The sequence below is a fragment of the Mustela putorius genome, unplaced genomic scaffold (assembly GCF_011764305.1).
Source record: "Mustela putorius furo isolate JIRA1106 unplaced genomic scaffold, ASM1176430v1.1 tig00000596_pilon_pilon_pilon, whole genome shotgun sequence".
Classification (NCBI taxonomy): domain Eukaryota; kingdom Metazoa; phylum Chordata; class Mammalia; order Carnivora; family Mustelidae; genus Mustela; species Mustela putorius.
The window spans coordinates 15,124,994-15,152,919 of NW_025421428.1; the positions used below are offsets into that span (position 1 = coordinate 15,124,994).

The 27,926-nt window shown below is 59.4% G+C and overlaps 1 protein-coding gene across 2 annotated transcripts in view; it reads right to left on the bottom strand.

Moving 5' to 3' along the window:
- Positions 1 to 205: 205 nt before the first annotated feature.
- CAMSAP1 (calmodulin regulated spectrin associated protein 1) overlaps positions 206 to 27,926 on the bottom strand; it is a 54,357-nt gene continuing 26,636 nt past the window's right edge. Inside the window, exons 4-18 of one of the 2 annotated variants that reach the window (XM_045082850.1) lie at positions 26,186 to 26,266; positions 25,155 to 25,187; positions 22,415 to 22,556; positions 15,569 to 15,708; positions 15,388 to 15,484; positions 11,925 to 12,099; positions 11,446 to 11,537; positions 10,825 to 10,909; positions 7,756 to 10,132; positions 6,873 to 7,009; positions 6,333 to 6,541; positions 6,141 to 6,243; positions 4,838 to 4,953; positions 4,346 to 4,464; positions 206 to 1,324 (exon numbers count right to left, since the gene is read on the bottom strand). In XM_045082850.1, coding sequence (XP_044938785.1) covers positions 1,022 to 1,324; positions 4,346 to 4,464; positions 4,838 to 4,953; positions 6,141 to 6,243; positions 6,333 to 6,541; positions 6,873 to 7,009; positions 7,756 to 10,132; positions 10,825 to 10,909; positions 11,446 to 11,537; positions 11,925 to 12,099; positions 15,388 to 15,484; positions 15,569 to 15,708; positions 22,415 to 22,556; positions 25,155 to 25,187; positions 26,186 to 26,266 — 4,209 coding nt within the window. In that variant the 3' untranslated portion in view covers positions 206 to 1,021. The remainder of the gene's footprint in view (positions 1,325 to 4,345; positions 4,465 to 4,837; positions 4,954 to 6,140; positions 6,244 to 6,332; positions 6,542 to 6,872; positions 7,010 to 7,755; positions 10,133 to 10,824; positions 10,910 to 11,445; positions 11,538 to 11,924; positions 12,100 to 15,387; positions 15,485 to 15,568; positions 15,709 to 22,414; positions 22,557 to 25,154; positions 25,188 to 26,185; positions 26,267 to 27,926) is intronic. The other variant, XM_045082851.1, reaches the window with a different exon arrangement.

Sequence of the window (27,926 nt, forward strand, 5' to 3'; positions counted from 1 at the left end):
AAACAACCACTTACATTGTTTGTAAATATGCAACAGCACAGAACGGCCAGTCTGAACGGAGCCCCGCACAGTCCTCTCAGGGCGCGCTGCCCTGCAGAAGCCAGACTCGGGGTGGACAAGTCGGGACATCGCAACGCCACTGCGGGACCCGTCAGCCTAAGTGCATCAGCTCTCGAGAGAAACATGCTCAGAGTGGAAAATATTCTACGTTACCAAAATCTGTCTTTATTAAAGTGAACAAATCGTTAGAGAACTACCCAAAACGCCACGAGCGCGGGCTGGCATCTGCTCGGCTTGCGCATCTGCAGTCAGGCAGCCGCCGGCCGGCGGAACCGCTCGCCACCGCGCGATCGCGTGCCAGCAAGCAGCGTCGCCACGTCTGTAAACGTCGTCCTAGCAGAAGACAGACTTTGCAGATTTTCAGTGCTTTTAGTGAACTGGTATTTTCAGTAAACGTTGTCTGAGCAGCAAAGAACAAGAATTTTTTTCAGAAATCTTAGAACTGGATATGAACATTGGCAGTAGACACAATCAATAAATATCATACAGTTTCTCAAATGAACAAGATTCCCCCAATTCAAATCCCTTTCCTAAACACATTCAAACCCCGACCCGAGACCGAGCCTCGGCCCGCCATCTCCTGGGATTCCAGCACGAGGGGTGTGAGGTCACGTGGGGGGGGGCAGGAGGTGAGAAAGCGAAGATCACTTTCCATTCACACCGAAGGAGAACTTCAAGTAAAGGGATCCACAGCCTGGAGACCTCACGACACGCGTACCCCTCGTCTGACCCTCCCTGGCCAGCAGCGGCCGCGGCCTCCATGAGCCACTCAGCGGGGTGCCTCGTCCTCCGCCCGGCGTCCTGTGCGTGCGCTGGGAGCCAAGGGACGGTTTTCTGTGGTTTCGCTGGAAGCCTCTCTGGAAAGGGTCTGTGACTATGCACACTTCGTACCCAAACGGATGAAAATAATAAATATCGATCCTGTCCACACACCCTTCGGACCCGCCCGCTGGCGCCGCTGTCATTTACGAGTCTGGGTCTTCTTTGGCACCGCGGGCCGCTTGGGCTGCCACAAGTGGTTATGAATAGTGAGAGCGTCCACGCTGACGGACATGGTTTTGGCTGGGATCAGGTTAAACTGTTTTCGGTCTGAGCTGTATTTATACAGCTTGTCGATCATTTTCTTGGTGATGCTCTTCGGGCCCGTGCCGGTCAGCTTGTAGATCTCCTCGGTGTCGGGATAGTAGCAGTAAAGCGCTCGGAACTGGCAGCCGGCGTCCCGGAACAGGATGATGTAGTGATTGGCGTCGCACTTCTCCAGCTCCTGCATGGAGGGAGGAAAGGGAGAGGCGAGGGCTGGAGAGTCGCTCCTCCCGCTCGCAGCACCGCCCACCCACACCTGGCCGAGGTGCTCCCACTCGCAGAGCGGAGGAGCAGCACCTGCCCCTGAGACTTGACTCGGGTGGTCCACGTGTGTGAGAAAAAATGCTTTTGAAATGGAGTGAACGATCACACACGCCCTCACGAGCCACCAGAGAACCGCAGATCGAAACCCACACTGGGACAGCGCCCGTGCCCACGGGGAGGGCCACCACCCAACAGAAAGGCGACAGCGAGTGCCGGTGCCGGTGTGCAGAGACTGGAGCCTCCCGCGCGGCCGGAGGGAGCAGAACCAGCTGGGCGGCTGCTCGGAACGTTAAGCACAGAGTCCCCCCCGTGGCTCGGCGGCTCTTGTCTAAGCTTCCACACAGAACCCCCGACGTGAATGCTTGCGGCGGCATTCGTCACCACTGTGACAGAAGAGAAAGCCAGATGCCCTTCAGCGGGAGAGCAGATCAACACACTGGGGCAGAACTGCACAAGGGAGTCGGATCTGCTCACGAAAGGGAGAGCGCCCCTGCCACAGGCTCGACAGGGATGGGACACACCCATGACGCGGTCGGGGAGCACACAGCCCCAAAAGGCCACCTGGTGCGGGACCTCCTTCGTGGGACATGGCCAGGGGAGGCCCCTCCGGAGACAGCAGGTTGGTGGGAGCCAGGGCGCATGGGGAGTGTGGCTCAAGGGACAGACTTTCCTCCTACACCCGAGCTACAGACGACAGCCATACCGGTCTACAAACAGATGGAAAACCGCCAAGCCTACCAGGGACGTGCCCCCAAAGGAGCCCGAAGCGAGCCAGTGTGGGTACTGGTCACTGTGTCCACTGCACACCGCTTTGACCTCCAGGTTTTTGTGTTAAAGCCCAAGCTGAACCACCTAACCCAGCACCCCTCCCCACCAGGGGTCCCCGAGCCCAGTGCCCTCCCACAGCCACGGCCGGGCTCTTGCCCTCACCCACCCAGCCCAGCGTGCCACGGGCTGCTCCCGAGGCTGGGGAGGGGCGTTCCTAACAGACTGCCCACAGAAGCAGACAGGGACCCGGCCCCCCTCCATGAAGCCGGGAATTTAAAAGATTTGTAAAAATGTAAAGCAGAGCCACTGTTCTGTTTCTGCTTTAGAAACCACACTTGTTTTTCACAAATACATACTAGCTTCGTAAGAATGTAACAGGCTTGGGGCGCCTGGGTGGCTCAGTGGGTTAAGGCTCTGCTTTTGGCTCAGGTCATAATCTCAGGGTCCTGGGATCAAGCCCCACATCGGGCTCTCTGCTCAGCAAGGAGTCTGCTTCCCCCCTCTCTCTGCCTGCCTCTCTGCCTACTTGTGATGTCAAATAAATAAACAAAATCTTAAAAAAAAAAAAAAGAATAACAGGCTTGTCATTTACTCAAATAAACTCACACACAAATATATATTTTCAAAGATCAAGTGGGGAAACCCAGATCCGTAAGTATAAACAATACTGACTTCAACGAACTAAAAAGTGCGTTTCAACACGGAGCGAGATGCAAAGCAGCAGCGGCTCCAGACGTGGCCCCCGCGCGCCTGTGCTCTGGCCCGCCCCAGCCACCGCCCTGCTTCCGCACCCCTGCTCCCATGCTCGCGCCCCCTCGTCGGCCCCCGGCCCGCAGTTTACAGGCCACTCCGAGGGCCGGCTGCGTCCGCGTCTGCACCCTCCCTGCCCACAGCTGCATGCACCGCTTCGCCGAGAGCCGAGCAGGGGTCCCGCGCCGACAGCCGCCCTGTGGGAGCTGCCCCATCCATGCCCACCGGCCTCCCCTGAGCCCCTCTGCCCCCTGGTGCCCACGCAGGCTGCTCCCAGCTGCCAGCAGACCCAACCCCTGGCTCCCGCCCCGCTGTCCCCTCCACTCACAGGCAACTCATCGCTTCCTCTTGTACGGCACAGGCCGAGCGCGGCCACCACCTGCTGCTGTCAACGGTACTCTGGGCACGGAGCCACGCCCACTCGGTCACACAGGGTCTGCGGCCATTTCCACACCACAGCACCAGCGCAGACACCGCGTCCTCTCCAGCCTCTCCCAGAAGCAGCCCGCGAGCTCCTCTATCAGGGCCTGCCTCACACCCCAGAACGTCAACCTCACAGCCCGGACCTTTGGGTTTGTCCCCCGACTGATCCCCAGGATCGAGACCTGCATGAGGACACCGAGGGAGAGGCGTCCCCACCATGCGTGGGGCACAGGGCGCCGCTCGCCCCGACCCCGAGAGCCAGTCAGGCTAAGGGCATGTGAGCCTGACCTCGACCCTCCACTTCCAACTGCCGATCAACTTCTCGCTGAGACCGCCATCAGCTTCCCTTAACATGGCCGAGGCCAACACCATCCCGTGGCAGCTGTGATCACAGTGGCCAACATGAAGGTGGCATCCGGCACCACGGAGCCCAACAGCAAGCATTTCACTCCAAGCTTCATCTCTCCAGGGAGTTGAGCGCTCCCCTTCACCCCTCAGGACACCCTGCAAGTTCCTCCTGTCTCTAGCCGACGCGGCCTCGGCCACAGGCACCAGAGTGCAGAAACCCGGTCCCCTCCGCCCCCTGCAGTCACCCTGCCCTCAGCTAACCGGCCGAGGCTACTAGCTCCTGCCACTCACTCCGCACGGGAGGGCCCTGCCCTAGACTCCAGCTCTGTCCCCAGGGCAACAGCCTCGAGTCTGGCCCGTCTGCAGCCCGCTCTTCCTCAAGCCATCCCCACCCCCCCACAGCAGAGCACCGTGCACACGGCTCTTGTGTGCCCGCGCTCGCCCACCCGGCACTGCCAGTGGGGCCCGGGCGACTCAGCGGCAAAGCCACGGCAGGAAAGCACCCGCACACTGAGCGACCAGGTTCTGTTTTAGGAAAAGCTCTTCATTCACTAACATCCTTCCCTCTACGCAGACTCCGTGGTTAGTGCCACCGCGTGCCAACGGTGCCTCACTTAAAAAGAACAAGCGGCTGATGTTGGATACTTGCCTCTAATATTGAATTCTTGTGAGGTTCATTCACTTTTCCAGCCAGACAACAGTGAGAGATAGCGTTGTGAATGATCGGTTTGTTTGACTTGCTACTGGGCTCCTTAAAGAGCTTGGGACCTGTGAAACCAGGCGAGGGGCACAAAGTTACACTCTAAGGAACGCACACACGCACAAGAAAAGCCCGAGTTCCCCAAGCAGCGACCGGGCCGGGTCAGCAAGGTCTATGGTTCTGAGAGCGGAAAGCAACACCCACTTCGAATCTTTAAATAAACTAAAAATCAAGGTGGTGGTAGTCCTTTTCTGGTTTCACTTGCTTTCGTATGTAAAAGAACCAAGAAATAGTCTCAAGGTCTAAGTCTCCCTAGTGCCAAGACAACACAACTTGGCATGGGGCCACAGGGACAGAAAGGCATGTTGCGGGCCACAGACAGGCAGGACCTGCCTAATACCTGCCCCCAGCGGCAGGGACGCGCCCGTGACCTCCCCTTACCTGTGTACTCGGCCACGGACGCGAGAGAGGACGCTGCAGACGCCGTCTCCCAGTCTCTATCTGTGCTCCGGCTGGGGTTACGGCTCAGTGTAGGCAAGGCCTCCAGGGACTCGACTCTGAAGCAGAGGGGTGGCGGGGGCAGGGGAGGGACGGTCACAGGCATCCCCTCTTGCCCAGCCCCCACCCTCCGGGCAGGAAGGAACGCCCACCGTGGAGGAGTCGGACAGCGACCCCACTCGCTCCGCCCCCCCAAGCACGACTACAAACTTCGGGGCAGAACACAAGGGGCCCAACACAGTGACTAGAATAGACGCCCTGGAGGGACGCTGCCCTCCATCAGACGCCTGCCTGAGGCGGGACCCTGACAGAGCACGAAAGCAGCACCGAGACTCTGGCTCGGGAAGCTTCCAGACTCACTTTGGGAGATCTGCACTGCTGACACATGAGAGACACACCCCGGGAGGGAGCAGAATGGACGGAGTCCAGAAGCCCAGGTCTCGACCCCTCCCCAACACCAGGCAGGCCTAATTGTATCCCTCGGGGCAGTCCCCACAGAGCCCAGCAGAAGCCAACAGTGGCAAAGCAGCACGTGGCTGCCCCAAGGGGGCCGGCCAGCCCAGGTGATTCAGCGGCAGAACCAAACCCCAGCCAGGATCCAGAGTCCCTGACGTGGGCCCTGTGCAGGGCCCTGGTGACAGGAAGCCACCAGCCACGTGACGAAGAGGACCACGTGGCCACAGCCCCAAGAGGACACGCCGCACAGTAAAGGATGGAAAACAGTTGGGGCCAACGACACACGTGCAGAAGGCACAAGATCATCGGTGGTGGTACCAGCAAGGCCCCCCGTGCATCCCCCGTTACTGCAGAGTCCCAAGGGAAGCTGTCCCACGCCACAGAAACCCAGCCTCACGCAGGCCGAGCACTGGCCTGCCGGCAGCGTCAACCAACAGCAGCCACCAGACCCATAGGCTGAACCCAGCAAGGGGCAGTCACCACGGGAGCCACGTCCAGGGGATGTTGGGCAGAGGGCAGAGGGCCGATCCTGATCGGGGTCCTAAGCCCTCAACGCCACCACGGGATGGCTGGTGACAGCAGAGCACACGCCGGAGGCCCCAGTGAGGCGCTGCTGGGAACCGTGGTACTCAGGGACACGGCCGGGCTGACAGGGAAGAGGCAGCCCCGCACGGAGGCTCTAGCACCACGGCTCTGACAGTCTGCGGGGTGGGGCGGACAGGAGTCCCTGGGAAATCACCCCAGAATCACAGCCCACGACCCCCCATGTCCACCCCACAGGCCCCCTTACCGCTGGGAAGGCGTGCCCCCCGAGTGCACGCTCTCGGGCTCGGTGGTCGCCGCAGAGGCCAGGGACAGGCTAGAGCCCGACTGGGCCCGGCTCAGGTGGTCGGCTGGTGGGAGAGGAAAGCTGCCGCCAGGCCCGCCGCGGCACCCCCCGCCAGCACCGCACGAGGCCGCCCCGCGCGCCCCGCCTGCTTACGGGCTGAGGAGCACTTGGTCGCCGCATCGCTGCACGACTCCTCACGGTGGACGGACTTGGGCCGCGGCTTCTTGGGCTTGGCTTTGGGCTTGGCCAGCCCCTGCTCCTCTAAGATCTGCTGCTGCTTCCGGCGCAGGTACTCCTGCTTGATGAGCTCCCGCCGCGCCTTCTCCTCCTCTTTTCGGGCCCGGTCTTCCTCCGCTTTCCGCCTGCGGGACCCGCGCCCGCTCACGCGCCCGCTCACGCGCTCACCCGCACCCGCTCACCCGCGCCCGCTCACACGCGCTCCCGGGGCTCACAGGGCTGGCGGCCACCGCGCTCCCCCCCCTGCGCCGGTCTCACCTGCGCCCGTGCACGCCCGACGTCCCCACCCAGAGGCACCCCCGGAGAGCACCCACAGCCCGGACGGTCACGCACGTCAAGGGGGACCAGCCCTAAGGGCGTAAAGCAGAGCCCGGCTTGGCCCCGTGGGGGCGGGATGGGGACAGGCCGGGGGAGGGAGGCCCGAGCAGGGGTGCGGGGGGGGGGGGGCCGGCTCACCGGGCCTCATCCCTCCGGAGCTCCACCTCCGCCTCCAGCTGCTGCTTCCTCGCGCGCGCCTCCTCGGCCTTGCGCTGCTGCTTCAGGAGGAAGGCCGCCCGCTTCTTGGCCAGCTCGTCCTCCGCCTTCTGCTCGTCCTGCAAGCAGGCCGCTCGCGTCACCGCAGGACACAGCCCCCGCAGTGGACGTGCGCCGACAGTGGGTCCCGGCACGGCCACACACGTCCCGGACTCCCTCACCGAGGATCGGGCCGTCCTCGCAGACACGAGGACACTCGGGAACAACTAGGCCACCCTGAGAACAGCCCCAGCCGTCACCTTCCCACTGGGCCCCGTCTGCCTCGCTTTCCACACAGGAGCTGACCCCGGGACTGACCGCCATTCGCTGACACGTTCCAAGCGTCAGGCACCACACACGGCCTGGCTGCTGGTCAGAGGAGACGCACCCTGTGCCCGTGGGAGAAGTCGTGGGAAACAGCGGGGAAGCTCCCACAACCCGCCTCCCTTTCCACCTAAGAACACACTCAAGGACAGACACAGAGCCCGACAGGAAGCTTCCGCGGAGCTCCCGCTGCTCTCCCGGCCCGGCCCCCACAGGCCCACGAGCTAACAACACCGGCGTTTACCGGATGGTCAGGAAACCATCAAAAGGAAAAGAACACTTCTGAGCCGTGAAAATGGCATGGGATGCCCGTTTCGGGACCGGACTAAAGCCTCACGGGCACCTGGCCACGCTCGCTGCAACAGGCCGCACCCGCGGGCACTTCCCGCAGAGCCGGGTCCTGGCGACAGATCGCGCGGGGCCCAGCTCTGAGTGTGAGCCTCTGACACACCCGTAAAACCAAAGGCACGAGAGGAAGCCCGCCACCCGTCCGACAGTTTACCTTGAAGAAGAAGCCAACCCCCGGTTTCTGATCGCCTTCGCTGGCGAGGTCCGCCGAGCTCTGGGGACCCTCCGTCTCTCCGTCCTCGTCAGGGGCCTTCAGGTCCGAGAGGTCCACCTCGATGAGACTGGCCTTGCTCCTTGGGGGCTCGTCCGCAGGGACGTTCTCTTTCCCGGACACAGCCGGGGAGCCGAGCGCCGCCTCCTCCACACTGCTACCCAGAACTTCTTTGAGGCCCGCCTGTTCCGAGAGGATGTTTGTGTCTTTGGAAGGGGGCAAGACAAAAGTCCGCTGGTTGTCTTCATCGTGGAGCCTGTGGCTGTCAAAGAGGCATCTGTCGTGAGCCTCGTTTCCAGGCTCCGCAACACTGTCCCAGCCCGGGTCGGAGGGGGGCCGAGCGGGGAAAGGCCGCAGGTGAGGGAGGGTCTCTCTACTGGGCGTGGGGGTCTTGCTGCGGGAGGAAGTCTGCTGTCTGTCCTTGGGCACTTTGAGCTCAGCCGGCCTGCCCGAGCGGGAGTTCCGACCCTGCCCAAGGCGGGGAGGCTTGCGGTGACCTGTCGTCCCGGGTGGAGAGAGCGGCTCCACGAAGTGGATGGCCGCCCTGACCTTCTGGTCCTGGGCGTTCTGCTTCGGGCCCGGGACCGCGGGGGGCTTCATGAGCAGCTGCTCCTGCTGCTGCGAGATCCTCAGGATGGCCTGCTGCAGCGTGCTGATGGTCTCGTTCAGCTTCTCGATGGACAGGTCACCCTCGCTCACGTCCAGCGCCTCGCCGGCGTCCTCCAGCAGGGCGGCGGACAGCGCCTTGCTCTTCTCCAGCTCGGGCAGCGCGGCAGGGACCTTTGCTCTGGGCGGCTGCAGGAGAAGCAGGCCGCCCGCGTCCACGTCTGGAGACACCAGGACGCCCTCCCGGCCCTCGTCCTTCAGGAGCAGCTCCTCCGACTTGCAGACCTCGCCGTCGAAGGCCTCGCCGTTGTGCTGGGCGAACTCTCCCACCAGGGCGTCCGGCTTGCGTGGCGGGGGCGCGCCCTCCGCCTTCCCCTTCTTGACCACGTGCAGGAAGGCGGCCTTGCCCAGCTTGAGCCGCTGCCGGGCCGACAGGGCCTCCATCTTCTTCTTCTGCGTCTCAATGGCCCGGCGCTTCTCCTCCAGCTGCATGTGCAGCTGCGCCAGCTCGGAAGCCAGGAGGCTGGCGTGCTCCCGGCTCTGCCGGCTCGGGCTCTGCTCCCGCCTCTGCTTCCACGTGGTCAGAGGGGCCGGGCAGCTCTCGGACGCGTCGGGCGTGGTCTTCTGGGAGCTGCTGGTGCTCGACTTGGTCTCGCAGCTGTTCAGCCTCTGCAGCTTGCGCTCCGCGAAGCTGGTCATCTTCACGCTGCCGCTGGCCACGGAGACGCTGCTGACCTGAGACACCGTGCTCAGGCACGGGCTCGAGCGGCCGCTGGCATCATCCTTGTCCTCGTGCTCCTTCCCCTTCATGTCCTCCTGCAGCTTGGCGGACTCCTCCTCCCCGACACACCTGGCCGTCACCACGGGGGGGTCCTCGCCCACGAAATCCTGCTCCGCTTCCTCCAGGTCTGCCACGTCCGAGTCTGAGTCCTGCCTCAGGATGGCCCACGGCTTGGGCTCGTGGGCACCGGGGCTCCGGGCACAGCTGACGCAGAACCTGCCCTCGGGGTCCTCATCGGCTCTGGTGACGTGAAGGAAGAAGCCATCGGCAGTCTGCCCCTGAGGTAACAGATTGAAACCACCGCTGCCCAGGAGCCCACCACGGGCGTCCCCGGCCACCGGCAGCCCCGGCTCGGTGGGCGCGGGCTCCATGCCCACAGGGAGTTCCGCACAGGAGATAGGGGTGAAAGTCCTACTCAGGTCACGAGCACCGTGACTGCTGGGCGCCCTCTTGCGCACCAGGGGCTGGTGGCCCTCGCTGGGCCTCTTGGACGTGAAGCTCCGCGGCCGCCCCTCCCCGTACTCTTCCTCCTTGGCAATCGCCTGCTTCTCTTTGGCGGGCCGAAGCACGGCCGGCATCAACGGCTCCAGGAAGAAACTGTCAGGCGTACTTTCTAGGGCATCCGCCAGCCTCTGGGGAGACCTGGCACTTGGGGGCAGGCTCCGGTCACCACAGTGGGGCGCCACATCCGTCCTAATGACGGCCACCAGCTCTGCCTCCTCATCCTCTATATCCACATTGTTCAGAAGGCTCTTCCCATCGGTCTTCAGCGCCGTGGGCTGTGGCTGGTTCTGCGGCGTCAGGTGAATGACATTGGAGGCCAGACTATCCTTACTGATGGAGCGGGCCAGGCTGACGCTGTCACTGGAGCCGGGATCCATGTCACAGCTGGTGGCGTGATGGAGAGCGAAGGGTGCTGGCTGAGACACAGGCCTGCGATGTGGGGAAAGAAGCCGTTGGGCATGCCACTGTCGACACAAGCAGTGACTCAGACACGGAGCGACACAATACTAGTGACAAAAAGACGACAAACTGGAGGTCTAGAGGATTAAGCAAACCCTCTCCCAGGGCAGGGGATGACAGAGACCAGCTTCAGCAATTCTCAAATGTTTCAGTCCAGAACCCCTTTACACCCTGAAAAATCACCAAGGACACCCAATAGTTTTTAGTATATATTTATCAAGATGAAAATTTATCACAGGAGAAATTAAAACTGAGGGACGCCTGGGTAGCCCAGTCGTTAAGCCTTCAGGTCAGGTCATGATCCCAGGGTCCTGGGATCGAGCCCCGCATCGGGCTCTCTGCTCCGCGGGGAGCCTGCTTTCCCCTCTCTCTCTGCCTGCCTCTCTGCCTACTTGTGATCTCTGTCAGATAAATCAATAGAATCTTAAAAAAACTAAAAGTTTATAATATGAAACACTTTTGTAATTGTCCCTGCTGTCCACCCGGACTCCCACGTCTGACTCCAATTCCATCGACCTCCAGAGTGAGGAAAGTGCAGAAGGGTCCAGCGCCATCAGGAAACAGTTCTGCCCCGTGGACCAGGGATGGAGCCCATCTGGAGAGCCACTGTGCTCGCCTAGCGAGCGCGTCACACACAAGCGAATCTGACACGCGGAGCTCACCTGTTCTTTTTTTCCGACCACGCTAGTGCTGCACCGCGGGGCTGAGCATCGACTCGGGTTAAAGAACTGGACCGGTGTCTCTGATCTGCGTGTGGGGAGAGCGGGACGCTCGGGGTTAAGCAACTCATTTCATAGCATCTGAAATTCTTTCAACATAATGACCATTTCTTAAGCAAATGCGCCATAGTGCAGGACACAACTGCCCAAGGAAAGCAGAGCATCGCGATGCAAATTTCGGGAATTCCAGTGAGTGACACAGAGCTCAGTCATCAGGCCGCATCGCGACCCGGAATAACCGGACCTCAAGTAAACGACACACACACGTTCCTGCCTAGCGAACACACAGCGATTTTCCGTACACTTCATATCATTTATAAAGGCTATAAATTATAAACATATGTAAACATATAAAACATGTTTTGTATAAACATGTTTACATTAAAAAAACATATAAAGACTATAAATTCTAAGGAGCATCCATACAAATTAAAATGTATTCTACTGTAACCTTCCTAACTAAAATAACCACATCACAGTAGGAACAGTCAACTGAGAACGATCTTTTTACTAAGTTACAGGAGAAAGGACAGAGGGCAGGTGAAGGGGAAATGGGGCTCTTACCAGGCGGACCCTCCCCCTGCACGGCCTTCTGCTGTCTCTGTCTCAGAGGCAGTAAAGGATGGGACGGGCTGAAGGCGGAAGCCCCCTTCCCCCTAAACAGGAGAGAACAGGCACGAGAGTCACTGGCTTGTCAGTTCGCAAGGTCAACAGCAAATACAGTAAACTCAAGAGACCATCACAGGCTCACAGCAGTCCAGGAGAGAATCGTAGATTTTTGGGGAAAAATTAATTATTATAAAAACAAGCCCAAAAAGTACCCAAAATGTCCAACCTGAGATAAATATCCCAAAACTGCAACTCAGGCTCACAGGGACTTGTGGCCCCTCTGCATGCCTGGAGGGTCCTGGGGGCAGGGGGCTAGGCCAGCGGAGGCCCTCCCACGGCCAACCCCCCAGCACCTTCTCTCCATCACCCCTTCGGAAAGACGCTGCAACTCAAGCTGCCAAGCAACTACAAGAGGCGGACAGGCTGGGACTCACAGATGCTCGGGCTCGTCGTGCACGCGGTGCCTGTGGCCGCCCTCAGCTGGCGGTTGCGTGGGCGGCTGCGCGTCGGCGGGGCTCACCGCTGCGGGGCTGCCCAGGAAGCTGCGCTTGGTGGCGTTGGAAATGGGAACGGGAGGCCGACTGCTCTTGTGGTGTGACACTGTTTTAGCTGCAGAAATCACAATTTACAGAAATGTTCACGTTATTTACAGTTACTTAAAACATCAGCAAGGGGGCGCCTAGGTGGCTCAGTGGGTTAAGCCTCTGCCTTCAGCTCTGGTCATGATCCCAGAGTCCTGGGATCGAGCCCCGCATCGGGCTCTCTGCTCAGCGGGGAGCCTGCTTCCCCCTCTCTCTGCCTGCCTTTCTGCCTACTCGTGATCTCTGTCCAATAAATAAATAAATAAATAAAATCTTTTCAAGGTAATAAAACATCAGCAAAAAACACCTAAAAAAAAAATCCACAGCTTTGATAAGAACTAAAAATTAATGCAACTTTTACCTAAAACAAACTTGTCCAAAATACTGGTTTCAAATCAATGAGTGTATTTTGTGGTAATGAACACTGAAAACGTGATGGCTGCGAAAATGAAAAGCTACACCACAGGTTAGAGCAAGAAGAACTGAAACTGGCGGGGGTGTCTCCAAACACCACCAAGCCGCCACCACCACCACCACGGGCGCCCTGCCACTGGCTGCCACGGTGGCCCCAGACTCAAGACAGCCCGGGAAGCCCTTCCAGCCCCACCTGCTCAGGGTGCAGAGGACGGTGCCCCCCACACACCCTAAGAGGACAGCAGAACCCCGAGTCACCCCATCAGGGACGGAGAAGATCAGCACCCGTGAAGGGCCTACAGACTCTGGACTTGCAGCCCCCTGGCAACTGGACAGATCCAGGCCCAAGTTTGGGGGGGGACCCACCGGGGGCAAACCCTGCACCGCAGGGCCTGTGATGAAGTGGCCCTGGGAGTGCCAGCAGGGAAACAGAACCTCAGAGCTAGAACTAGGGGCGCAGGGGTCGGACAACCATCTGAGGTCAAACACAAGACACCATCTCGCCGCCGTGAAGGAGGGTCCTGGAGCTCACACGGCGACCGGACCCCAGCTCCTGCCGGGGAGCACAGAGCAGGCAAGGGCCCCTCCACAGGCCCAGGTCCCACAGCTCCGCAGACCCTCGGCCCTGCAGGCGTCAGTGGCAGGAAAAGAGCCACAGGGTGCCAAGTCCCAAGGGGAGAAACATGGGTGACAACCGCGGACGCCGGCTGCACAGGGCCGCGCCGCCCACCACAGGGAGCCACCCCCTCCACACACCAAGCCCTGGGGCGCCTGGGGGGCTCTGTCGGCGAAGCGTCCGACCCTCAGCGTCGCCCAGCTCATGATCTCGGGGCCCTGGGATGGAGCCGCGTGTCAGGCTCTGCGCTTGGAGGGGGTCTGCCCAGGCTTCTTTGTCCCTCTGCCCCCCCACAAGCGTGCACACACTCGCTCACCCTCTTTTCCCCAGATAAGGACGTCTTTAGACAAACCAACAAAGCAACCCGGCACACACTGGGCACGGCGGAGACCAAACGCCTCGGCCACAGGTCACCCAGGACAACGTGTCCTGAGCAGAATGCCGTCACACGCTCCCAGTGAGGAGGGCAAACCGGCCTCCAACCACGCCCAGAAGCTGTTGGTGCCTCCGGCTGTGGGCGACGTCCGCCGCGGCCCCACCCCAGCTCCTGCCCGTAGCCACGGCACGGCCAGCTGGCAGAAAAGCCCGAGCCTGGCAAACAGCACGTCAATTCAGAATGCGGACTGGGCTGCCGGCCGCTGCCAACTGGGCTGCCCGCGGACCCCACTACGTCGGCACAAAGGCCTCGCGCATGGACGAGCCAGAGGCAGAACCGGGCCTGCACCTGGAAGACGAAAGGTGGCCCACAGCCCCGCAGAGGAGACCCAGTGACCACTTGGTGGCATGTCAACTCCACCAGACCCACCGTGAGGACGTGGGAGGACCAGTGACAGCCGTGAGCAGACACACGCAGTCAGCCTGGAGGACTGCCTGGCACCCACGCGGCCAGTGCCAGACCAGGACATGCCCTACAGAAGAGAGGGGTCACGTGGGTCCCACAAGCCAGGCCACAGCCCACAGGCAGCCTCACACGTGCCCCCTTGCCCTGCACGGCTGCCTGCACGCCTCCCTCCCACTTCTTCTGAAAAACCACCACCCCCTTCGGAGGCCAGCTCTTCCGGCCAGAGCACAGGTCACAACACCGAATGGTCACCACGAGGCATCTCGTTCCCATCAGCACCGCTGGTGCCGGCCGGGCTCCACACACACTGCTGGGAGCTGGGGCTCCCAGGAGAGCACAGCAAGGACCACGGTGGAGAGAAGGGTCACGGTCAGGGCGCGACCTCACAGGACACCACGGGAAGGAGGCCAGTGAGGCGGCAATGAGGATGGGGCCGGCTGGCAGGGGCGGGACAGGCTCCGGCCTCTCGGGCAAGAGGGGACGCACAGGCCCTTGAGCTGCGGTGACCCGCCACCCCAAAAACAAAAGGGGAGAGAGCTGCACCTGCATTCCCGCCCCAAGCCCTGGCCCTGCTCGACTGTCTTACTGCCAGTCTGGTGGGGTGTCCGCCCAGCAGTGGTGTTTCCAGTGCTAAGTAGGCTAAGCCCTTCCCCGCAAGGTTACCAGGCGTCTGCAGTACGGCTTTCTTAAACTCCCTATTCCAGTCTCTTGCTCATTTTTCTGTTCTTTTTTCTTACTGATATGCATGAGCTTTTATATACTTCGAGTACCAGGGACACGCTCCGGGCACTGGTCACGCCAGACGCCAGGGACACGCGCTGGGCACCAGGATGTCAGACAGCAGGGACACACTCCAACAGCAGGTAACTGTTGTACATATCATAAACACCTTCTCCCCACTGTGACTTCTTTTTTTTTAACTCTTTACTTTCTTTCAATGAAAAACACCTTAATTTTAATACATCAGATTTCTATTTCCTTTATGGCTTTTTAGATCCTCAACAAGGAACCATGTGGACATGGAGATGCTCTTCCCCCTCCCTGGATTCCCAGGGTCCTGGCTGATTCCCAGGGCTGGCAGATTGATCCTAGATCACAGTCAACAGATGTTTCTCCTTCCTCGTGGGCGAGAGCAGAGCCGTACACCCCCCTCCAGGAAGGCTAACCAGAAGCCCCAACAGCGCTTCTCCAAATATGCTGGGATTCTGATGCTGTGGACAAGCACAGGCCCAGAGCAGAAAAGCTCGTGCAGTGACCACCGCGGGCCACAGCGCAGCAGCACACGGCAGCGAAGACGGCCGCCCAGGGCTCCGTGTTCCCAGGAGAAAGCAGTTAAACACAGCCTTGTGCAGAAAGGCAGAGCCCTGTGACGGGCGCCTTCCTGTCGCTGTACCTGGCAGCTCGGACAAGACCACCATCTCCTCCCAGAAGGCTTGCCCACTCACCGTCCTTCAGTTCCTGAACATCCCTGGGCTGGACGAAATCCGGTTTGACGTTCTCAAACCACCAGAAGAGCTCGGCGATGAAAACCATAACGTTCGGCTAAAGGAAACAAAACCAGGCACACAGTAAGCAGCTTATTCATAAATGGGTTTAGAAACTGCGTCTTTACTAACTCACGGTCACCTTCAGCACGAGGGGAGCATAGAGCATGTCCTCCAGCGTGAGATAGAAGCATCTGTTGAGGTACTCGTTGGCGAACTCTCTCAGAAGCCGGATATTGTACAGGCTGTCGGCCATGGACGTGACCTCCTTCAGGCATATGTCTGCCGGACAAGACAGGAGTGGCTGACCCTGGGGATACTCTGCTCCCAAGGTGCGCGTACACGCCTGTGACTAATTCTGCCCTGAACACATGCTGAAAGGAGGGAGTGCAGCTGTGAAAGGGCAGCATCACGGACTAAACGTCACAGGAAATGTAACGAGTGACACTAAGTACAGTAAGCAAACACTCAACAAAGAGATCCGAGAATCCCCAGGACCTGAATTTAACTGTTAACACCTAAAACGCGTAACAGAAACCGTCTGGGATTTAAGACGGGCTCCAAAACGGACAGCGGCAGCACCCTGTGGCTTCTCCAAGGGCCTTGCCATACGAAGCTGGCGAATGTTCCACTGCGTCTCCTTCGCCAACCGCAAACCCCCTGCGAGACGTGATCTCCCCTAGGGGGTGGGGACAGGGGTACCAAACGGGAAATGTCAGGCTTTCCAAGGAATAACAGCAAATACTTCTAATCACACACACACAAAATCAGGAGACCACATGCAGCAGCAATCTCCCTCCAGCAAAGCGGCTGGGGACCGCTGGCCACTGGCATCCAGGGCAGGACAATTTCCCAGGTATGCGGCTTTACAGGATGCCAGACCCTTCCAGCGGTCAACTCACACACGGGCCCCCCCACCCCGGAGTCTTGAGTGCTGGGGCTGGGGGGCGGGGGAGCGGGGGGAAGACAGCTGCTCTCCAGCCAGCGTGGAAGGAGCCGAGCCGAGCACTATGGGAGCCCTGCCCGCAAGCTCACACACACAAGAATGCCAGAAGTAGAACTTATTTGAAAATAACTCTTTTCAAGAAGCCACCGCCAAGAGTTTGGAAGCAGGACAACTGAGATCTGCGTGCGCCCCCCTCGCGGAGGAGCCCAGCCTGCCCCACGCCTCCAGAGAAACCCAGTAACTGTGAGCGCCGGCAGACCTCAGAAGCGCGTCCCTATCTTAAGTGCAGATTGTAAAACTGACAAATGCAGGGACCGGATCCCAGAGCACCCGCACGCAGACGGGAGAAGCGATCACAGCACACCTTATCTGATTCCGGTCTTCTCTTCCAGTGCTTGAATCCCACAGACAGTCTTGAAGCCCACCCCCACCGCGCACCCAAGGCTGCGGCTCTCTCCGGCTGCGGCACCCGTGCCCGCACAGGTGTCCATGCACATGGCACCACGACCCAGCTTTCTCCAATGGACGCTCTGGGTAACACAGGCCACCTGCCATTTTGCAGCCTGTCTTTCCCCAAGCTCAGGTTTACGTTTCCCCGTCCGTCTGTGTGGGCGGGAGATTTCAGTCCTGCGTGTGGACAGCTGACCGGCGTCCTCCAACTCCCGCTGCTACGCCGTGAGAACCAACTCTGCGCGCAGCTCCTGCGGCTCTCCGAGAGGCAGCGGGGGAAGCAGGAGCCGCGCTCCGCACACCAGGCCACCTGCTCTCGGCTCCCCCCTGCCACAGCTGGGCGTTAGCCAGCCTCGGAGCTCCCGCCACCTGGACGAGCGTGAGGTCCCCCTTCTGAAATGGCACCTCCCTGACCACGGGGGGCATCCCTGACGTCCTCCGCGACGCCTGTCCCTTCTCCGCGGGCTGCTCCTTGTCCTCTCATTTGCAGACTCTCTGCTCACCATGGTTACGGCAGGACGGAGCAATGACCCTTTGTCTGTTGGTCCCATCATTTTCTCACGGATTATCATCTGTCACTTCATTTTGTTTACAGTGTCCCTTGGTCAGCGCCCTGACCTTCAATATGGTTAAATGTAATAATTCTTTCTATCGCTTGTGGTTGTTTTGTAATTTCAGTAATTCATCCCAACGCTGATGTCCAAAAAATATTTTCCTATTTTTTCTTCCCAAAATCCTCTAAGTTTTGTGTTTCAGGTGTAGGTGTTTCATCCCAGGCAGGGACTCCCACCTCAGGTAGACTGAGACCTCACGGCCTCCCCCCAGGTGGCCACCCGTCCCCAGCACCAGGCGCCTCCCCGGCACCAAGCCCCCAGAACATGGCCGGTCCAGCTCCTCGGGGCCACTGGACTCTCCCAGGCCCAAACCACCGGTTTGGCCAATGTAAAGTTCAACAAAACCTGGTCTTCATAGAGCCAAGTCCCCACACTCTGATTCTTCAGAATGACTTGTCCGAAACCCCGTCACAAGCGCTGGACCAGCAAGAACTCGAGCCCCCGAGTCAGACCAACACACAGGCAGGGGCAAGAAGGCTCGTCACTCCCCTCAGGGGCAGGCTCACGGGCAAAGAGGAAAGGCCAGAGAGAGAAAGCCGCTGACGGACATGACCACCAGCAATTTGAAGTCTGATGAGAAACAGGCTTCGGTCTCAGAGCCCCTTCCCCAAATGACGAATTAATGAGAAAGCAATCCTAGCGGTCTCAAACTGGAGAAGCCTGGGGACACCTCCTGAACCAAGCAACCCAAGGGGCCACGACACCAGCCTACCCTGGGAAGATACACCACTGCTGGGGCATTCTTGCTAAAAATGCACGCCCAGGATCTCAGCCGGAGGGCCAACGGACAAACCCAAACAACGGACGTTCCACAAATTAAAGGACCTGCTGTACTCTTCAAAAGGTCAAGGCCGAGAAAGACAAAAAAGACTGGGAACCGGCTCCCGACGACGGGACACCACACAAGAGGCCTGACGACCACCTACGGTGTGGCGTGGGCTCGAACCCGCACTGGGAGCGATAGCAAACAGCGACAGTACGGCGACAATGGACAGAATGTTCCTGACTCTTGCTGTGAGGACAGAATGCCTTTGTCCCCCAAGTCCTTCTCAGATGGTCCAGAGAGAGAAAATCCAGCGCGGAACCAAGGCAGTGTCTGGAGCAAACTACAGCGGGAGTCCCCGTGCGTCTCCTGTGACTCACGCGCACCCAAATAAACCGCAGTCGAACAGTGGCGCGTCCTTTTGCCTTCGCGCTTCCAAGTAAATTGTCACGTTACTTGGTCCCTTTCTGTAACGATTCGTGTACTGGACCGGCAACAAACGAACAATCCGAGGAAATCACGGGTTTTATACTGATGCTTCGCATCTGCGAATGTAGTTAGAAACTCCTTCCAAGCACCGTCAATGGGTCCTCCTTTGTTCAGGACTCAGGGACAGTGGCTCCCGGAGGCAGGGCAGGGGCAGGGCAGGACCCCGAGGCCGGTACCCCGAGGGCAGGCTGTGTAGACGCAGGGGCCCAGCACCGGCGGGCTCCCAGGGCGTCCAGCGGCTTCTCACAGCCTGTTTCCGGCACGTTCTGCAGCCGACCCCCGCCTTCCGGTCCTGTCTGTCCAGACAAGGCCTCTCACTGTTCCCCGTCTTCTCTCCCGCCGTCCACTTTGCTTTTGGACTCTCCTTGCTGGGAGCCTGACGCGGGCCTGTACCCCAGGACCCCGGGATCATGACCTGAGCCGAAGGCAGACGCTTCACCCGCTCAGCCCCGGGGCGCCCCGGCTCGACTGACTGACGCGCAGCTGACATTACACTAGCTTCAGGCGTAGAGAAGAGTGAGCTGGCAGCTACATACGTCACGAGACGCTCCCCACGACACGTGAGGTCACCGTCTGTCCCCGCACGAGGCCGCGCCCACACTGCCGACTGGACCCCCGAGCTGTCCTTGTCACCCCGGGGCTGCTCCTGTGGCTGAGGCCCTTACTCTCCCTCCCCGGCCCCCCGGGGCAACCACCCACCCACCCCCAGCGTTGACTTGTTTTGTGCTTGTGTTTGTACATCCCACACGTAAGTGAAATCATACACTATCTACCTGTCTTACTTCACGGAGCCTGACACCCTTTAGGTCCATGCATGTGGTTGCAAAAGGCCAGATTTCATTCTCTTGTGGCTGCGTACTACCCACCCCCCCCCCCCCCCCCCCCCCCCCCACCCGTGTGCGTGCCACACCCCCCCATTCACCCCGAGGCGTGTGCACGGGAGCGCGGCAGACAGACCGGCAGACAGACTGGAGGCGCCGCGGGAGGCAGGCAGCCGCCTGGGCAGGCGCACATCAAGAAGCAGCGTCTCGCCCTCCGGAATGAGACGCTCCCTCCAGGGCCGGCTCTCAGGGCGCCCGACCACCAAGCCTGCCCGGCTGTGCGTGAGACGCGCGACACGAGAGCTGTGTGGCCCATCTCCTGAGCTATGTCAGGTCACCGCGGCCTGAAGGAGGAGCGACTGCGCTGGCGGCAGGCATCCCTGCCGAGTCCCCACTGTGTCCCTCCCTGAGTGCGTCTGTCCTGCTGCCTTTCTGGGCTTCTCGGGAGCGAGTGGGTCCCCTTCCCCGGCTTGAGCGCCGCCGCTCCTCGCCGCGCTGTATCCAGGCACTCGCCGCTCAGAGTCCGGACGCGGCCCGGCGCCCTCCGAGACCGAGTCCTGCACCTCAGCTCCCTGCTGTCGGGGCTGCTGACGACGGAAGGAGAGAGAAGCCACTCGCCGCTCCCCTTCCCTCGGCTTTCTTCGGGCTTCTAGCGCTAGATCAACCTCGTTCGTTCATTGTTTTAAAGTTCTCATTTTCCAGAACGTGCCCTGCGGCCACAGGCCTGCCCTTTCCCGCCGCCCATGGCTGCCCAGCACAAGCTCTGTGCGTGTCGTCCGTTCGCTGGGCGGCGCGGGTACCCGGCACCGACCTGTCCTGGGCGCGGGAGAGATGGGCGGGACGCGCCCCTGGACGGGACAGATGGGAACTCTGCCCTTGGGGAGCTCGCACTGGACACCCCCACTAGGACGGCCATGCATCGTCTTTGCTTTCTTAACATTAAAAATTTTAGAGATCTGAAGAACGATTTCTCCATTGACTGCATTGTGGGAAGAGTATCCGTTCTCTGCAATCTGCCGAGGCTTCTTCTGGGGCCTTAATCAAATCCATTTTCCATAGACACTTCCGGGCTTGCTTATTTTCAAAGCGCAGACCCCGCGCAGTCGTGCACTCGACCAAGCCAGGTCCCTGGAGCCGAATCTTCCCCACCTTCCCCCACTTGTACACGCGCCCCCTCAGCTGCCGTGACTGTACTGAAGGGTGTGACTCCATTCGTGCCTCCTGGACTTTGGTCACTTTTAAAACCCACGCTGATGTGCTGCTGTCAGACGCAACGAGGCTCAATGCGGCCACGTCTTCCCGTGGCTCCACCTCCTCTGTCCCGGGGACTCCCGCCTGCCAGAAGCTCGTTTTGTCTTGCGATCCCGACGCACAGGTCAGAGGGCAGGCCGGATGCACCAGGAGCTGTCTGCACTGCTGAGCCGGAAGGCGGACCCAAGAAACAGCCAGAATGTGGAGGGCGACAGGCATGGAAACCCCCATCGAGGTTCTGAGGCCCAGGAAAGTTCCAGCACACTCTGAACAACCCCGCCCCCTTCTTAGGGTTCCCACCTCTTTTCTAACGTCCTCCCTCATTCTGAACATTCTGTTTCTCGTTCCAACATTCCTTTTCACCCTGCCTGGGAGTCAGACCTGACAGATGTGCCGTTCCCCACACGGCCCTGCTTTCCCACGGAGCTTGTCTTCAGGACGGGTGGCCGTTCTCTGCGGGCACGTGGGAGCCCTGGCTCCTGGAGGTGCCTTAAGCAGACCCCACCCCCGGCCATGGCCCCAGACTCCAACTAGTGCTAGACTCAGATCAGGAAGAAACTTCCCCTCACCACACGGGCAACATACAAGTCAACCCCTTCACACCCATGATGCATCCTGGAAGATCTGTTCCCTCAAGAAAGATCACCCCAGCCCCAGGGCCACAGGCTTCCGACAAGTCTCCTCAATCTTTCCGAGGCCAATACACAGGCCTTTCCTTGTCTTTTCCTTGGTCCGATCACAATGCTCCTAAAAACACAGCCCCGAGGCCAGACGAGCATGAGAGGCCTGATGGGCCCAGGGCCAGCCACGACTTTCACTCCATGACAGAGACCCTCTCTGGAACCCAAGACTGCCCCTTTCTTTCAAGCTCAGCTACCGCTTTAGCTACAAACACTATGACATCCACCTCCCCCGTGCTTGAGGCAGGATAACCTCCACTCCATCCCCTGGGGTCCGCGCCTAACACAAATACTTCACCGGTAAGGGAGTCATCTGGGCACGCTCCTGGCCTGCGCCTCCCTCCCTCAGAAAGAAGGAAAGATGCTTAGCAAAACCTAAACCCGAATTCCTGTTCCCGCAGCCCCCGCACACTTCCGCTGCCCTGCAGTCCACGGAGCGTCTGCGTCTCCTCCCTACCCACCGGGCTACGTGCACCTAAGAGACACGCTGACCTGTCACCAGCAGGACGCATGCGGGAGCCACTCAGAAACGCACCCCACACTTGCCGCCCCCCAACTAGGCTCTAGATGATTTCAGTTTTACTGAGGAGGGCGTGGAGCCCCACGCAGGGCTTGAGCTCACCACCCTGAGATCAAGGCCTGAGCTGAGACGGAGCCACCAGGCCCCCAGTTCTAGATGTTTCAAATGGACTGTAGCAAGACAGACAAAACCCTAACCACACTGAAATGTAAGAGAAGTCACATAAGTTTAAGACTTTACCCAAATACTTCCAAAATCCCATTTCTCTGTGAAATAAAAACGCAGGTCAAGCATAAGCACATCCCCCTGGTCTGTCTGCATCTATCCACAGACATCCTGGCTGGGGTCAAGGACTCCGCGTGCTACGTCCCAGCCCTTTATGCATCTGGCCCTACACACGCGTGGCGCGCCCCGCAGGGCTCGGGTCCCCCCCCCGGGGGCGTGCAGCACTCACCGTCCAGCTTCATCTGCTCTGGGCAGTAGTAGTGGACCACAGCCAAGAGCGCGGCCCCGTCACTGCCGTCGCGCATCAGGTCCTCCAACAACGGGAAGTAGGGCGGCTGCCGGGCGGACAGGTGCTCTCGGCGATAGCGCACCTGCAGTCGACAGAAGGAGAACAGTGTACGCGCGCCGCGCCCCCACGACCGCCACGCTGCAGCCCGTCACGTGGACAGCGGACACGATGCCCACTGGATGACGCGGGAACAATGGCAACCACACAGGAAAAGCTTGAATGTCCGGATGACGTGCTCTGCCTTGAACACACATGCTAAGACCCGGGGAGCTGAGCGCCACGGCCACCCTGGGGGACAGCAGGACGCCGCCGGGCTGTCCCACTCTGAGGGCGTGTGAGAGAGGAGGCAGGGTGCGCGGCCACACTCCCGAAAGCCGCCCGCTCGGCACGATGAGAAACAAGTTAAATGGTGAGACACTGAGGCTCGGAAGACCTGCCTCTCTGCTCCTGGCTCGGTGGGATCAGCCCTAACCTCAGCTGTTAAGAAAGGGGCGAAACAACACTAACGTACGGTTTGAGAAACTCCCAAACCGCGTTAAAGAAAATTCCATAGACTTCTCATAAACGCAACAGGGCGTCAGGAGACCGGACACGCGCACATGCCCTGTGACAAGCAGGCGGCCACGGCCTCCACCCTCCTGCCTTCTGAGGAGGGGCTGTGCACCGGGTCCCGCGCCACCCCCGGCCTGCCGGCACGGCCCCCACCACAGGATATCTGGGGACGGTGTGCCGACACACATGCCACCCAGGGGAGGCGAGTCCACGCAGGCGCCCGTCCCCGGGGTCCCGCCGTGCACGCACTCCGTTTCTTCTGCATCGACCCTCACGGCACAGCCGCCTCGCTCCAGGGGAAGAAAACACACGAGGCAAACAGGAAAGAAAACCAGTCCGTCCTGACGACCGCGCATTTCTGAGACTCATGCCGGATTCCACCCGAAGAAAAACCATCACTGAGTAATCAAGAATTTAAAGTTGTCTGAGTATCATTCCCAGCAGAAGAGTCGACACAGCCGGGGCGGGCCGTGCGTCCAAAACTCTGTCCAAGCAGGAACGGTTTCCTCCGTGCCCTTGACATGTGCTCACGGAGACTTTAACTTGTTTCTCAGGGCCCGTGACAGCGGGGACGGCGGGCGGCCACGGGGACAGCCCACGGGCCGGGTTCAGAGCAGAGCGCATGCACCGGGCCAGGCTTCCACACACACGACACAGCACACACGTGACAGACGGAGCACGGCATGCAGCAAAGCAGATGGCGTTGCGTGGAAGACGGATGGCATGGGCTGAAGATTGGGGAAAAGGACTCAACCTCGGGGTCCAAAGAGCTTGTCTCGTTACCTTCAAGGCAGGTCTCTAACACGCCAGGCCGCAGAGCGCCAGCGCGTAGTGGCGGAGCCTGCCAGGCCTGCCCGCCGCGCCCCAGGCTCGGCCACACGAGCCTGTCCACCAGGCGCTGGAGGCGCGGCCCCAGCTACCAGCCTCTATGCGAGGCCGGAAGGGCCACTGCTCCTGACCACGTCTTTCAGACTCTACAACACTGTCCGCTGGGACTCGCCTTCCTACAGGATGGCTCAATTCCCGATGACATCCTCACTAAGTAACATAACTTAACACTCAGGCCCTTGGCCATCAGGGCTCCAGAAGTGCGGAGACACACAAACTCTCCTAACAAGCTTGTCCTTGTCTTGGTTACAAACGCATCTCAGAGAGAAGCAAAATCCTCCCCAAAGTTGGCCACAAAGCAGAATCCAGCAAACGCATGCGCTGGCCAGCTGACAGCCATGGTGTCTCCCTCATGATAAAACACTACGGACTGGCTGGTCTGAACAATTAAACTGAAGGCACGGGCAACAAAGAGTCTGCGGAAAGCTCTGTGCGCCACAGCTCCAGCCTAAAGCGCACCACTGGAAGGGCCCCGTGTTTCCCACAGGAACGGGGCAACAAACGGGTTCTGCTGCCTGAGCACATCAGCAAGGGGAGCACAGCTAAAACTGCAGACCCAAATCCCCACTTTTTAACTTTCTTCTTATGGGAAAATTCACACTTACTGTTAAACTGGATTCCAGAAATCCTGAATCTGCTGACCTAATTCAGAGCCTTGCCTGGCCGTCCCGCTCCCCACCCCAGAGTGCAGGGGTGGGAAGGAAGCAGGGGTGCCCCACACACCCCACGAGACGTCTCTAGAGAGGGACGTCCCCCTCCGCCACGTGAGTGGCCTTCCACGAGGCACGCCTCCTGCAGCCACGCCATGACCCGGGTCACACTCACTAGGAGATGTCACAGTCAATCTCACCGTCAGGGATGTAACATCTTGATAAAATGTCAAGAGTAACCTGGAAATCCGACCGTTCCTTCCTGTGTCTGTGAGACTAGAGACGGGTCCTCTCGTCTCTGTTTATGCTCGTCACGTAAAGAAGTAAACTAAGTGTCCATAAGAAGAAACGCCAGAGTCTGCCTATAAAATGACCTAAAAAATCGGGCAAAACCAAGCTGGGTATGGGCTACAAAAAGCCTACTGAGCCCAGAACCGGGTTACAGCTCGCCCTGGAGAAAAGCAGCGCCCATCCCAGGGAGGACCTTTCAACCAAAGGACCAGGTTCGAGTGTGAGCAGCTGTTTAATGGAAGCAAGTGACCGCGACACGAAGGCTGTCTGGTGCGGCTGGGCGCACGGCGTTCACTTACGGGCACTAACTTCCAGTACCACTTGGAGGGGGACTGCTCGGGAAGCAGGGGAGGAAGCAGGAGAGAGTGTCAGCAGACAGGCCCGGCGGAACCGCACCAGACACACCGTCACGCAACATTCACGAGCCGGGACGTCCTCTGAGAGGTAAGGGCTGTCCGGTGCACGTGACCCGGACGCCCTCGCTCACCACACGACTGAGGTGGGAAGTCACAGGCACCTCCACCAACACTAGCCTCTGCGGGAGCAGAGGACACCCCGGAAACTCGGCGCGGGCCAGGCACCACCACCGACAGATGCCAATGGCCACTCGGAGAGGTGCTGAGGGCGTCGTCTGTGCCCATCTGAAGACCAATGAGGCTCGGAAAGTGTGGCCCAGAGCGTGGTGCCCACGGCATTCCCGGAGTCCGGGAGCGCACGGAGGAGGCGAAGGGACGCCAAGACCACAGACGTGGCCGGGCCACATGGTACACGCGTGTAAGGGATGTGGGTGCAGTCACATGCCTGCTTGGCACAAAAAGTACTATCTCAGGGGGAAGGACAGGACAGAAATGAGCAGAACAGATAATGCAGCATCCGTGTCGCTCCACGGGACACGTAACATCATCTGCCTGGGCTCCAGGCTCTAGACACACCACCGGCCACGCTCGACCTCGTGGGCCACAGAAGGAATTCTCGGGGGCAGCCCTGACAGCTGGCGACTTTCTCCTCAACTGTGGCATCCAGAGGCTAATTCCCAGGTAGCCCTACGCGTCCCCATTCTGAGTTTCCAGTCCCTCCCAACATCTCCCTCTCCCTCCCACGTGACCTACACGACCCCTCACCCTCCCGCCCCCGGCAGGGAGAAACCCCAGTGCGCTGCCACGCCCACCGAGGCACGGAGCTGGTCTGCCAGGAGACCTCGGGGCCTCGCTCCTCCGCAGGGGTGGGGCGGGGGCGCGCCAGTAAAGAGGAAGCAAATAGCACCGACAATTCTTTAAACCCGGAGGACACCAGCGGGATACGTTCGGGAGGAGGTGAACTGGCCCTTTACCTTTTGGTGAGCTGGGCTTTCCAACAACTGCTGTTTTAACTTCACCTCTTTTTCTGTTATCTCCCTCATTTTAAGGTTTACCTGAAGCAGAAGAAAAATGCATTAAAAGGGCGATGGCTTTGGTATCTGCACACCCAAACCTCTGCACCCCCCAGCTGCACCCCCACCCCGCATGTCCACGGTCCCGCGGGCGCAGGCATCCCTGAGGCCCACCGCGCGGATGCAGGAGTCCAGGGACCCCACGGCACGGCCGCTCCACAGGGAGACCAAAGCTGGCCCGCTGCTCCCTGCAATACTCCATGCCCCTGCCCACCCATGTGATGCTGGTCACCTCACGACAGGGTCAACGAGCCACCTCGGTGAACGCCTGGGGCGCACAGACAACGCAGACTGTCACCACCAGCACAAACCACTGTGAGACCGTGTGGCCGGGACGGCCCGCGGCAGAGCCCAGCGGGTGTCCCACGTGCTCCCTGCCTGGTCACACGTGACATCAAATCAACTTTAACCGTAAGATTTAACTGTACACCCCTTAAACAACTAATACAAATGATCAGAAATCAAAGTATTCTCTCTTGAATGATTAACCCAAAGATAAAATCGAAACTGCAATCATAAGATAATACACAGGGGGTGCCTGGGTGGCTCCGTCGGCTGAGTGTCTGACTCGCAGGTTCGGCTGAGCTCATGATCCCAGAGCCCTGGGATGGAGCCCTGAAGCCGGGCTCTGGGCTCAGCAGGCAGTCTGCTTGAGGATTCTCTCTCCCCTCCCCCACCCCTGCATACGCATGTACTCTCTCAAAATGAATAAATGTTTAAAAAAATAAATAAAATAAAATCATGGAGAAAAATACTCATTAATGTTTCAAGGGATATGGTCAAAACTATAATCAGATGAAAAAACACCAAAATGAATTTTTTTTTTTAAGACTTTATTTATTTACTTGACAGAGACGGGGGTGGGGGGGGGTATAAGCAGGGGGAGGGACAGAGGGACGGGAAGAAGCAGGCTCCCCTCTGAGCAGGGAGCCCGACTCGGGACCTGATCCCAGGACCCCGGGATCATGACCTGAGCCGAAGGCAGTCACCGTGCCACCCATGCGCCCAAAACTGAGTGTTTTATTAAACAAGAACACGGGCAGAGCATGTGGGTGGCTCAGTGGGGTAAAGCCTCTGCCTTCGGCTCAGGTCATGATCTCAGGGTCCTGGGATCGAGTCCCGCATCGGGCTCTCTGCTCAGCAGGGAGCCTGCTTCCTCCTCTCTCTCTGCCTGCCTCTCTGCCTACTTGTGATCTCTGTCTGCCCAATAAATAAATAAAATCTTTAAAATAATAATAATAACAATAGTGATTTTTTTAAAAGGCTAACTGTTGAAAGCAAAGTAGCATGTCTGCGCTTGCAGGGAGTGAATGCCACCAGCACCACAGAGGTCGGGAAGGGAAAAGGCGCTTCTGACATCATTTGTGAAACGGTATCGCTTTATCTGAAGTCAACTGTGCAGAAGTAAAGATGCATACTGTAAACCCTAAACGAGCCCCCAAAAACTACTGGATAAAGCAGAGTACTGAGAAATAGTCCAACATAAGCCATAAAAGAAGAAAGAAAAGGAAAAAATGAGGAAAGGAAAAAAAAAACTAGAAAGCCCATCTCAAGCCCACAGGTCTCAGGAACCACATTACACGTGACCGCTCTGAACACTTCAGCGACAAGGCCGGTGCTCGTGTTAAAGAGAAAGACGGGA